Raw genomic sequence first — 13236 nt, 5'->3', positions numbered from 1 at the left:
GCGGCAGCCTCTGCCGCCCACCAAACTCGTAATGAGGCACAATTTTTTTTTTTTTTAAAGCATTACAGCTTTCTGTATGAAAATTAGGATGCTTTTGGAATGGCATAGTGGTTTGGTGTCCTTGCAGGCCTCCTTTCCTTTTTGCGGCCAATCACAGAGGTTTTCAAATTGTGACCTTCCTAAGTAATTAGGCAGCTTGTTTTGGAACCCCTTGTGATACCTGATTGCTTATTCTCTGACTCTGTGATTCCTTGTTTGCTAGATCTACCTCCGGGAACATAGATTGGTTTGTAAAACAAAATAGTGGTCACAAAAAGTTTGTACACAATTTGCAACCAGTTTTGCAGCCACCTATATAGTACATCTGGCCCATAGATTTTTTAAAATCCTTGTAGCTTTACCTACATTGTCTCAGTAATGACTATATATATCTGTGTTATAAATGAAAGGATCTTGGCCACTCCATAGAAAATTCATTGAGGTCTTCTTCTCTCTATAATCTTTACTTTATTCAAAAGTAACCACAGCAATGCCAGGGTCAGGAGAAGGATGGGATCCCAAAGCATGCCTGGCAAATTTTGTCAGACCAGCCTTCAATAGGGGCCTAGCGAGAGATCCTGATCACTAAGATATGGCTTGAGGCACTTTTCACCCCTAAGAAAATTCTGGAAAAAATGGTAAAACGGTGCATTCTACAAAAACATTTTTCATTACAAATTCATTTGTATTAGTTTTTAAAGGATAGTAAATGATGACCTTACAGTGCACCAGGATACAGCAATCTTATTGGGGCTCTTCAATAATTTCTTCACCATCACCCTCTAACTGTTACGTAAGACAAAGGGGACTCCAAAGTGTAGGATTCATGCCATCCAGGCTTGCAGGGATTTTTTAAGAGTGGTTGGTCTGGGGAAAGCATAAACCCAGGATTCAGAATGTAACACGGTGCTTAGGATTGACTTCACTAATAAAAATGTATGTCTACCCAAAGTAACCCTTTTTAGCAAAATTAGGATAATCAAGCCTGGGAAAAAACATAACTTTCTAATCTGTATCATGCAGTTTGCATGAAGCTCTTTGATAGCAGTTCATTGTTCACTGTGCTAGAGTATGACTGCAACTTATGAATTGCACAGTAGGAAAATAATCTCTGTGACAAAAGCAGTATCCCACTGAACACTGCAAATAGAATACTGTTCTCCGATCTTCATAGAACACATTCTTTGCAGTTGGCATATTAACCCTCTGCGTTACCTTGGATGAGTCAAAACTGCCACTAAACAAAACTCATATCTCTCTCCAGCAGGTACATTAGTCATCAGAGTTATCTTGGCACTTTCAATGTTGCCTGAAAAATGTTGGATATACAAGGAACTCTACAGTGCCTTGAAGACTGCTGCACAGCTACAAAACCAGCCTCCCGGGGAAACTCTGATGCAAGGTACCACCAGTCTGGTCTTGGCCAAGGTACAATGAGATAATTTAAGGGTCGCCAGGGGATGCAGCTGTGACCCTCAGCTTGGCCCTTGTTAGCCCTGGCACTACCTCTGTGACCCCTGACCTCAGAGGTGGCACAATCAGTGCCAGGAACACAGAGGCAGCTCATCTTTATGGATGTTGCTTGGGGCTCTGCTTTCTTGTTTTCAATCATTTTTTTTTTATTACACTAATAGTTAATAAAATGTATTATTCACTATTAGTAATTGAGTACAGTTAGCTGGACTATGACCCTCCTTGGTATCTGAGGTAATAAAAAACACTTTTACATATATATGGTGTGTGCATGCTTGCGAGTGAGAGTGTGCTTATGTAAAAGAGAGTGTGTGTATGGATGAATATGTATTTATGTAAGTGTCTGTGTATGTGTGTGAGTGATCATAAAGATGAAATGGCACATGATGCCACTTCTGCTACCCTTGGCATTTTGGTGAATTGACATCCATGCCAAGGTAACCACTTTATAAACAGAAAACTACATTAGCAGTGATTGTGAATTGTTTTCACAAGCAGGAAGCCACTTCCCGGACATGAACACAACCTGAAGCCACTTGGGCCCATATTTATACTTTTTGACGCTAAACTGCGCTAACGCAGTTTAGCGTCAAAAAATTTAGCGCCGTCTAACGCCATTCTGAAGCGCCATGCGGGCGCCGTATTTATGGAATGGCGTTAGCCGGCGCAAGCAGACCGGCGCTGCCTGGTGTGCGTGGAAAAAAACCACGTAGAGCAGGCAGCGCCGGCGTTGGGAAAAAATGACGTTAGGGCGTCTTAAAATGGGGCAAGTCAGGTTGAGGCAAAAAAATCACCTCAACCCGATTTGCGCCATTTTTTTACGACGCCCAGACGCCATTTCATGACTCCTGTCTTAGTAAAGACAGGAGTCATGCCCCCTTGCCCAATGGCCATGCCCAGGGGACTTGTGTCCCCTGGGCATGGTCATTGGGCATAGTGGCATGTAGGGGGGCACAAATAAGGCCCCCCTATGCCACCCAAAAAAAATAAAAAAATATAACAAATTATACTGACCTGAACTTACCTGAATGTCCCTGGGGTGGGTCCCTCCATCCTTGGGTGTCCTCCTGGGGTGGGCAGGGGTGGCAGGGGGGGTCCCTGGGGGCAGGGGAGGGCACCTGTGGGCTCATTTTGAGCCCACAGGCCCCTTAACGCCTACCCTGACCCAGGCGTTAAATAGTGGCGCAAATGCAGGGTTTTTTGACCCGCCACCTCCCGGGCGTGATTTTTGCCCGGGAGTATAAATACGACGCATTTGCGTCGCCGTCATTTTTTTAGACGGGAACGCCTTCCTTGCATCTCATTAACGCAAGGAAGGCGTTCACGCAAAAAAATGACGCTATTTGCCCATACTTTGGCGCTAGACGCGTCTAACGCCAAAGTATAAATATGGCGTTAGTTTTGCGCCGAATTTGCGTCGAAAAAAACGACGCTAATTCGGCGCAAACGGAGTATAAATACGGGCCTTGGGCCCATATTTATATTTTTGACGCTAAACTGCGCTAACGCAGTTTAGCGTCAAAAAATTTAGCGCTGTCTAACGCCATTCTGAAGCCCCATGCGGGCGCCGTATTTATGGAATGGCGTTAGCCGGAGCTAGCAGACCGGCGCTGCCTGGTGTGCGTGGAAAAAAACCACGTAGACCAGGCAGCGCCGACGTAGGGGGAAAATGGCGTTAGGGCGTCTTAAAATGGGGCAAGTCAGGTTGAGGCAAAAAAATCGCCTCAACCCGATTTGCGCCATTATTTTCGACGCCCAGACGCCATTTAAATGACTCCTGTCTTAGTAAAGACAGGAGTCATGCCCCCTTGCCCAATGGCCATGCCCAGGGGACTTATGTCCCCTGGGCATGGTCATTGGGCATAGTGGCATGTAGGGGGGCACAAATAAGGCCCCCCTATGCCACCCAAAAAAAAATAAAAAATGTAAAAAATTATACTTACCTGAACTTACCTGAATGTCCCTGGGGTGGGTCCCTCCATCCTTGGGTGTCCTCCTGGGGTGGGCAGGGGTGGCAGGGGGGTCCCTGGGGGCAGGGGAGGGCACCTGTGGGCTCATTTTGAGCCCACAGGCCCCTTAACGCCTACCCTGACCCAGGCGTTAAATAGTGGCGCAAATGCGGGGTTTTTTGACCCGCCACCTCCCGGGCGTGATTTTTGCCCGGGAGTATAAATACGACGCATTTGCGTCGCCGTCATTTTTTTAGACGGGAACGCCTTCCTTGCATCTCATTAACGCAAGGAAGGCGTTCACGCCAAAAAATGACGCTCTTTACTCATACTTTGGCGCTAGACGCGTCTAACGCCAAAGTATAAATGTGGCGTTAGTTTTGTGCCGAATTTGCGTCGAAAAAAACTACGCTAATTCGGCGCAAACGGAGTATAAATACGGGCCTTGATGTCCCACTCTGCACCTACTTTCTTTGTGTCATTTTTTGAATCACCCTGGTGATGGCATGACAGGTCTTTGAAGACAGTGAACATTTAACATGAATGAATGGAGAAAACTGTGGCACTGAATGAAAAGAAGCAAGCATCCGTTGTGTGGTAATTTGCACCTCGATTATTTCAGTGAAAGTCATGGCATAAAAAAGTCACAAGAAGTTATGGATAGGCTCTCCTATGTTAGAGACAGGCAGAATTTAGTTAAAAGTAATCACATGTGTCACAGATGAACCTCTATTACACCAATGATAGCTAGCAATGAACAGAGGCATAGATTCAGGGTTTGTGGGGTGGGTGTTACACCCCCCTAACAAAAGTATTTTGTGATAAATATTTGGGCACAGGGGCTTTTAATCGGGTATGGTGAGGTGTCTGTCGGATTCCACACAAATTTTACACACAAACAAAAACACACACATATTCTCTCTCTCTCACTCTGTTTGGGAATACTTAATAGAATCTGGTTATTTCACAAAGTAATGTGCCTTCTCTCACTTAGTGCCCCTACTAATCTGCATTCCTCTCCCTTTCCACTGCCCCTAAGCCCCTCTTGTGCGCCATGCTTGTCGTATAATGTATTTCAACAATATGTGCCAGCCTGGTTGTTGGAAAATCTGAAGCTCACACCCCTTCCCCCAATAATATTGTCCAAGCTACGCCCCGGGCAATGAACTATAATATGAATAATAGTTAAAATGTAAGCAAAGTAAAAAGATTCGAGCTCAGACAGAGCCATAAAAAAACTAAGAGAAGGATTTTTGGTTGCCACAAAAGCAATGCTTGTACTTCTGGTACTTATAAAAAACAAAACGTACTGTGTAGAGCAAAGATTCTCAAATAAATTGCAGTTTTTTTTTTCATTTTTGGGTCAATGACCAACCAACATTGCAACCTAGTGCAATTTCTGGGCTTCATTGATGAACCAGTCACACATCATATTCATCTTCTCTTACCTTTGTCTTTTACCAAGGCCTCGAGTTCCTCTTTTAAACATTCATGCCAGTGTGTGATGTCTACATGTAGTGAATAATCACAGCACACACTGATGTCAGCCCATTCTCTCCACTGATCATATGCTGTCACTAGGGTCATCCCATCTTCAGGAAATACATGGTCAACTGAGGAACAAAAATAAATGATGAGTTATTTTGATGTTCATGAAGTGGAATATAGCAAGTACGCATGAATGATTTCTAAATTCTAACTCAGCAGTGCCTACATATGAAAGACTTTAAGGAATTGTCTGAATGAAACAGTTGAGCAAAGTAGATCAGCTCAGGAGTAATTTAAGTGTTTTCTCAGGTTTGCATCATAGATATAGTGTAGAATTCGAGTAAACATACCATAACATGCTTAAATATTCAAAATGCTGCATAAAAGAAAATTTTTCTTACAGTGCCCATCCAATGTGAATGATAGAATCTATTCTGGCCTGCATGCAAATCTTTGTTATCAAAGCACAACTTTGAATCAATTATTAAGTAAAACAAGAACAGTTTTTGCATTCATTGTAAAGTATATTTCAGTGTTACACTGGCCTTTTAGACAATCGAGCAGTCGTCAATGAACATGACCACCTACATTTGAGAACAGCCAAACGAGATAAAAAATATATTAGCAACCAAGAATTAGCATGCCCATAAAGTCAGAGGACAGTTTGTGATGCTGATAATATAGAGGAATTTTATATGGTAGAAAGGAAGCTCAAGCCATGAGTGCAATTCGAAAACTGATAAAACAAACTCAAACAAGCATTGACAAAGACCATTAGGTCTCGGCAATCCGATGTCTCAATGTCTTTTTTAGACATGTTGAATAGCAGCACAGCTGAATAAAAGAGTGAACCCTAAGATTTTAAAGTAAGGACTGTTTTGTTAATAATAATCAATGATTTAGCAGAATTTGGATACTCTTTTTTTCCTTGAATACCAAATTCTTTAATTAACTGCACAAAACACTGATTTATTTAGCATTGATAAATAATTGATGGATGTTGTAAATATGTTTGTACCTAAATTGTGCAAAGACCAGAAAGAAAGAGTGTGAGAAGGACAGGATGGTCCCAGATAGCTGACTTACCAGGCAACATTGGTACTTACATTAGCAATAATCAATTGAAAAATGTATGCGTTAACTAGCCTTTGCAAACCTCCTTGCTCCCTGCCTTATTAAGAACAGCGTCTCTTGTAGCGTCCCACAGTATATCTAAACAGAGACACTACAGCATTTACTCTTTTAAAGAAGAAAGAATACAGATGTAAAAGTAAATCATGGACAAGAAAAAAACGTGAGCAAAAGGAAAAACTTGCAGAAATTTACAGCGTGAGTTGGGGGTGGGCATGACACACAGGAGGACATGCAGATTTTAGTGTAGAAAGCACAAAATCCACATCTTATGTTGCATTTCAATCAAGCATGCAAATACTACAAGTCCCAGAATGTACTGGCCTGTTAAATGAAAGCAAAGTACGAAATTATGGGTTAAGGTTACCATATGACTGCACACCAAGGACGTAATTAATGCTCTAAACTGGACTATTCTTTTACAGATCATTGGTTTCATTTGTGCTAGTTCAGTTGGATCAGATAAGGGGAATCAAGACTTAAACTTCTAAAACTGCACTGGGTTTTTAAGTGGAAACACAGGATTGGAGTACTGAGTCCTAGGATCCCATGGGGTTGTCTTAGGCTGGAATCATGGGTGACACCCTCTTAATATCGAACAATATGGCAACCCTACCAATGGGGTACAGGTGAGTAGTTACAGAGTCGTTGGATTAAATGTCTCCTCATTTTTTGGTGCATGATTGGGCTACATATGGGTTGCTAAATAGCATTTTCATGGATGGAACTTTAAACATGAAATATGTTTTTGGTACCAGGTTTAGTTCTAACCGTAGGAACCTCTCAGGTCAGCAACCTTAAGGCTGTTAAAGCAGTTCTGCAGCACATTTTTGTTCTTCCACACTGCCATTCTTCAGAAACAGAAACCCAGTGGAGTTGTGAATATGCAATCTTAAACACAAAACTCAGAAGATAGTTCTGCAAGGCGCAGAAGTCGGTGGTGGCAGACAGCTCAGCATTCCAGTAAGAGACAAGAATGATGATGAATTGCTGTACTGATAATAAACAAGCGCTCATGGTAAAAACTGAAAACATCCCAAAAAAGTATGTGCATCGGAGCGCAGATCGACTGAAAACACAAGCGCTGGTGTTAAGTGCTGAAAACAAACCAAAAAAGTAGTCCCTAAACACTATCTAAAATGGAAGGAGTGGATGAATGGAACTAATTGGTCTCTGCTCTCAGGGGAGGGGTAAAGACAGGAAGAGCCATGACACATGCATGTCATTACAAATGAGGAGTAAGATTAGGAGAGTGACAATGGAGCCAGCAAAAAAAAAGCTTATGGGGGAGGCTGAAGCCCATATAGTATGTACAATTTGTCTGTCTTTGAGACAGCTCATGCGTGCTGTCTAGTGCCGAGACCTAAAAAGAAGAAAAAGTGTATGACCTTTGAGATTGAGTAAAGAGGGCTGTCTATGTCAAAATAACCAAAAAAAGAAAGAAGAGAATAACATACAACGGGACAAGGATATTGAAACTGATAGGTTAAGTACAAGCTTATATTGATGAAATTAGCAAATATAATCATGAGATGAAAAACCTGAATCTTTTTTCCACTGCATGCCTTCTGAGAATCAACTAGGCAAGTATGTCAAATAGTACCTTGAAACCGAGTCCTCCATGATACAGGAAATGGATGAAGAATGTTCTGATACATTAAGACCAATTAAAAATGAAATCACAAATGATCAACAAAACAAATGATCACCATCCTCTAATATTACTGTGGAAAAATGGCCCAAATGAGAGGTGTTAGACCTGTTAGCCTTTGGGTGGCCTTTCCCCCACAAGTTTTGCGTTTACCCTCCACATTTTTCTGAAATTTGTTTTTGTTGGCTCTAGGGCTCTGTGCACTTTACCATCGTTAACCTGTGCTAAAGTGCTTGTAATCACTCCCTTAAACAAGGTAAAATTGGCTTACACCTGATTGGTATATTTAATTTACTTATAAGTCCCTTTTAGAGTGATATATCATATACCGAGGGCCTGTATATCAAATGCTACTAGTTGGTCTGCAGCGCTTTTTGTTCCAGCTACTTAGGTCGCTCCTTAACACCTGCCCCAGGTCTGCCACAACAGCCTGAATGCAGCATTAAATTGTCAATTTGAGTTGGCAATATAACACCCCTTGCCAAGCCTTAAACTCCCCTCTTATTGCATATAAGTCACCCATAAGGTAGGCTCCCGGTAGCTCATAGGGCAGGGCACATTGTAATTAAAAGGTACTTTAAAGGTTTACATGTCCTGGTAGTAAAATACTCTTAGATTTGTTTTTATTACTGTGAGGCCTATCTCTCCCATAGAATAACATTGGGTTGCCTTATAACATTTAATAAGTGCTAATGTTTGATTGGGAACAGGTGAACATTTCATGTTTGATGCCTGGGATATTGTAATAAAAAATATTCTTTTATAGTAAAGTCGGATTTTAGGTTACAGTTTTGAAACTTTTTTGACAGTTGCCTTTTCCTGCCAAACTATTTTGTGCCTGCAGCCTGTTCCTGGGTCACAAGAGTAGGTATATTTGTCAGCTAGACTTTGTTTATTCTTTCCAGACAGCCACATAGTAGAGGGATTAGGTGTGCCTGGACAGGCCATCAACCGGCAGGATGGAGGAACAGGGCTAGGCACATCTCCACTTGCAACTGAATAGGTTGCTACACCAGGAAAGACTGCTTTGCTGCCTGAAGCCTGCATTGAACCCTCACACGCATGCCCTGCTCCAGTGCTTGAATCCAGGGCTACCTGACTGGCTCCAAGGGCTCAAAGGGCTAGTTGTCTGGCCTTCTGTTCAGAGCCTCAATGACAGAAAAGGCTCCAACTATATTGAATCCACACCTGGGCCCGGTCTGAGTGAGTCCTGACCCCCCAAGTAGTGCCCCTCCAGTCCTGGACCCTTGGTGGTGGTGCCAAAGGTGCCCAGGTAGCCAAAATAAAAAACTTGGGAAATGTTTTGGTTAAAACTGCTCTGGGAATTGAAAGGAGACTGGGACTGACCTTCTCATTTGCCAGCTCAAGGTGTATCAATGTTCGGCCTGCTTTCATAGCAGCTCCCGCTATATTCTCCTCCACAGCAGCAAATCCTGTTCAGCGGTCCTTCCCCAAAGGGGCTACCTGCCTCCTGGAATTCTCATTGGCTACATCTTCCTGCCTTTTCTACTTCCAAAAAGGGACTATGTCCAAATTAGGGAATCTTTGCCATAACTCAGTCCAGTAGCTCCTCGATAACAATGCATCTTCCTTGGAAACCACCTGCAGCTTTGCCCAGCTGAATATCTACCATCTTAGAGACTTTTTCTCAAAATTTCTTCCAAGTGCGAAGGTAGGATCAATTGGGCCCAATCCATTTTTTGCATCCGACTCACACTCCATAGCGGTAGGCCACATTTATTTACTTTGACCAGTCTCGCATGACTAGATGTCTGTGGTAGACTATGTGATCGTTAGGCACTATTTTTTACCTTAAACATTAAAAAATCATAAATCCATTTCTACTGATTGGATTTTTGTCATTTTGATGTCAAGTAATTCATTTAAAGTTACCCTATTTTTTCAAACTGTGGGATTTTTCTTGTGTTGTGCTTTCACTTTATTACTGTTTGTGTGATGCATAAATACTTCACACATTGCCTTAAGTTAAGCCTGACTGCTTCTGTGCCAAGTTACCAGACTGCTTATCACTGGGTAATTTAGTGACTTTAATGGTTAACCCTGAATGGGTTTGTGGCTATTGCTGGGATGCAGGGTCACCTCCTTATGCAACCAACAAACTAATTTCTCACATGAGGTTGCAAGTAGATTCAAATATATAGATGGAAGCACAACACCAACCTGATATCAAATCAGCTGATTATCAAAATAAGAGAAACAATCAAATAATAAAACAAATATTGAAGAGAACTGAATATGAGATTAACATTATCAAGAGTATAGTATGTTTCAGTACCTGCTGCTTGCAGTTTGAAGTTATATTCACAAATGAAAATGAAGCTGACTATGTGAATCATTCAAGGATTGTGCACTAAGGGCCAGATGTAGCAACAAAGCAAATTGCTATGCAGAAAGGTGTCTCAGACCCCTTCTGTAACTCGCAATGGGGTCGCAAAGACCCACCTCATTAATATTAATGAGGTGGGTTGCAGTTTGCGACCCCATTGCGAGTATGGGCACTCACGGGGATGGTGGCCTGCTGGAGTCAGCAGACCACCATGTCCGTGATTGCTTTTTAATAAAGCAGGTTTTTTTTCCCATCTGCAGCCCGTTTTCCTTAAAGGAAAACGAGCTGCACTTGGAAAAAAAAACGAAACCTTTAGTTTTTAATATATTTTTTTCCATTCACAAAGGGGAAGGGGTCCCATGGGGACCCCTTCCCGTTTGCGACTGGGTTACCATCCACTTCAAGTGGATGGTAACTGCGATTTCATTTTGCGACCCCGAATTGAATAGCACCCCTTCCTATTTGCGAGTCGCAAATGCATTTTGCGAGTCGGATCCGACTCGCAAAATGCATTTCTGCATAGCAGAGAGGCTTTTACGCCTCGAGGCGCAAACCCTTTGCTACATCTGGCCCTAAGTTTATAAATTGCAAAAAAAAATCTAAGTTATTTTCATTAGTGAAATTTCAAAGAGAAACTGGACAAAATAGAGTGGATTAAAGCTACAGAAGCATTTATCCTCTACTAAAATAGCAGAAGAATTCTTAGATTCAATTGGTCAGAGTAGAAGATTAAAGCCTTTCGAGGATTAAGGCAAAATAGCCAATGAATTAACAATATTAGCTTAAAGGGATTTTTCTAAGGGAAGTCATGAATCTTATGAGATCTGAATACCAGATATGATCCTAATTGACCCATCTCATAGAATGATTCTGTCAAAAATCAGGTAATGGAAGATTTATGCAAACATATGACCAAAGCAAAATCAATTAAATTAAAATTAATTCAGATGCTTGATAGATGGGGACAGCAACAGCCTCTGAATTGACCGCCCTGAAGTCTTATGCACTTCTAGTAAAACTTCTATTTAACGTAATGCCTTGAAACATGGCAGGAGTTACTAGACAATGAAGAAAATAAGAGATGGTACCTTTCAGTATTGGGTTGTCAACTGTATCTCTATAGGTATCCTGGGAATTAGAAAATAAATTGCCTAAATATTACAGGTGCTATCAGATTGCAGTAATAAAAGCAACATCTGGCCCTAGTAAGCGAACATCGCCATAATATCAGCTATTAAGAGTATAAAAAAAAAGGATATGCATGTCACATAGCCAATTTCTCACAATGGTAATATATGGTGTGAGTGGAGCAAACAGCCACCAAATGGAAAATAAATTTTATAATATAGTGGTAGTGAAATATTGATACGAGCTACCATTGCTTGCCAATTATAATTTTAGGAGACCTGACTGCAAAAATCAATTTTGTGAATGAGGATGAACAATTATATCATTCTTACGAAGAAAAAGAAGAAAAAATAGTACTTCCAGAACAAAGAGTGAGGAGAGTAATTCCAAATTAAAGATGAAAATTGCTTGACTCTATCATTAAAGAATTTAATTTGGCTCTAGTTAATGGACTGAAGGACAATATGCTATTTTAAGAAGTCCCACCAACACCCAATATGACAATTATAATCCACTACTACTTTTCATCAAGCAACCTGAAGAATATATAAAAGCCAACAACTCCTCTCTAGCCCAAGGCCCAGATGCAATAGCTGCAAATGAAATGAAGCTTCTTTCTATGGTCTGGGCATCAATTCTAGAGATGCAGATTACTATAGCAATTAAATGTAGCACCATACTAGAGTCCCAGAGAGGGAGTATTTCAATTCCAGTCTATAAAAAGGGAGATCAATTGTGTCCAGAAAAAAAACTGAATAGCAGCACTAATGTACATCTGTGATAAAAAAAAAAGTATGCAAGGTGCCTCATAAAGAGCTAGGCATAATCGGTAGAATGCACAGGAATGCTTCTTATACTCTAATTAGGTTTTGGAATAGAGCACAAAACAATAGATGGATGCTTAATTTTACACATATTCAATACAAGACCAGGTACCCTTGTAAGTGGCTTTCATAGAATAAAATGTATTATGGAGTACAATGTTGGTGTAGGGAATTATGATACCCCCACAATAACTAATATTTAAACTAAACAATCAATCCTGAGTCCAAATTCATCTAGGAAAAAGTAGGGCCCTATGAAAAAAGATTAAGACTCAAAATTGACTTATGTAAGGGTGTGTTTTGGCACCCTCGGTGTTTACATCCTTTATTTCAGATGCCACTAACTTTCTTGCACAGCCCCATTGTGTTTTTCCAAAATTGCATCATAAGACCATCCAAGGAATACTTTTCTGATAATACAATGCATTTTGATGTAACACCTATTGGCTTGCAACATACCTTGGATGAATGTGCCCAATTTTGAAACACTTGGGGGCAGATTTATGGAACGTGGCACTGCACCAAACGCAGCGCCACTTTCCCTGTGCCTCTTAGCGCCCCCTACTTCCACCATGTGTGCGCCGTATTTAAAATACGACACACCATAGCACAGGGTAGGGGGCAATATTGTCATTCAATGTGACGCTGTTGATGTACTCTGCAGGGGTAGCGCCAAAATGTTGGTGACATTCCTGCAGAGTACATAGGAGCCCATTCTAAATGGAAGCCCCCTTTTAACGCCTGCTCTGAGCAGGTGTTAAATGTGCAGTAAAAAATGGTGCAACAAAATCTCATAGATTTCCTTGCGCCATTTTTTCGACACCCCCCAAAGGGGGAACGATCCCTTTGCATACATTATGCCTGGCAAAGGCATAATGTAGCGCAAAGAGATACATAGTGCCGTAATGCATGCATTGCGCCACTCTGTAAATAAGGTGCAGGGATTTCGACCTCAATGGGCCACATTAACGTAAAAAATAATGATACTAGCGTGGGGCAAGGTGGCGCTAGGGGATTATAAATATGCCCCCAATTATTAAAAAATAAAGACTGGGAATACAAAGGAAATTAGATTTTAGCAAAAGGAAGAGGAAAGCAAATTTTACACAATGGCTTGTTAGATGCAGCTACATCAGGCATCTTAATTTTGTTATATAGGAATGACCTTCTCTGGCACCATATGTTTTACCTATCATAATGATATTC

The 13236-nt window shown here is 41.3% G+C and overlaps 1 protein-coding gene across 2 annotated transcripts in view; it reads right to left on the bottom strand.

Annotated features, from left to right (window-relative positions):
* DPYSL4 (dihydropyrimidinase like 4) overlaps nt 1-13236 on the bottom strand; it is a 164647-nt gene that overhangs the window by 97785 nt on the left and 53626 nt on the right. For both annotated transcript variants that reach the window (XM_069239749.1, XM_069239750.1), the window contains exon 4: nt 4910-5074. In XM_069239749.1, the coding sequence (XP_069095850.1) occupies nt 4910-5074 (165 nt within the window). The remainder of the gene's footprint in view (nt 1-4909; nt 5075-13236) is intronic.

Source organism: Pleurodeles waltl, chromosome 6 (genome assembly GCF_031143425.1).
Source record: "Pleurodeles waltl isolate 20211129_DDA chromosome 6, aPleWal1.hap1.20221129, whole genome shotgun sequence".
Taxonomy (NCBI): domain Eukaryota; kingdom Metazoa; phylum Chordata; class Amphibia; order Caudata; family Salamandridae; genus Pleurodeles; species Pleurodeles waltl.
The sequence above is the reverse complement of the archived record's forward strand: the minus strand, read 5'-3'. Positions and strand labels throughout refer to the sequence as shown.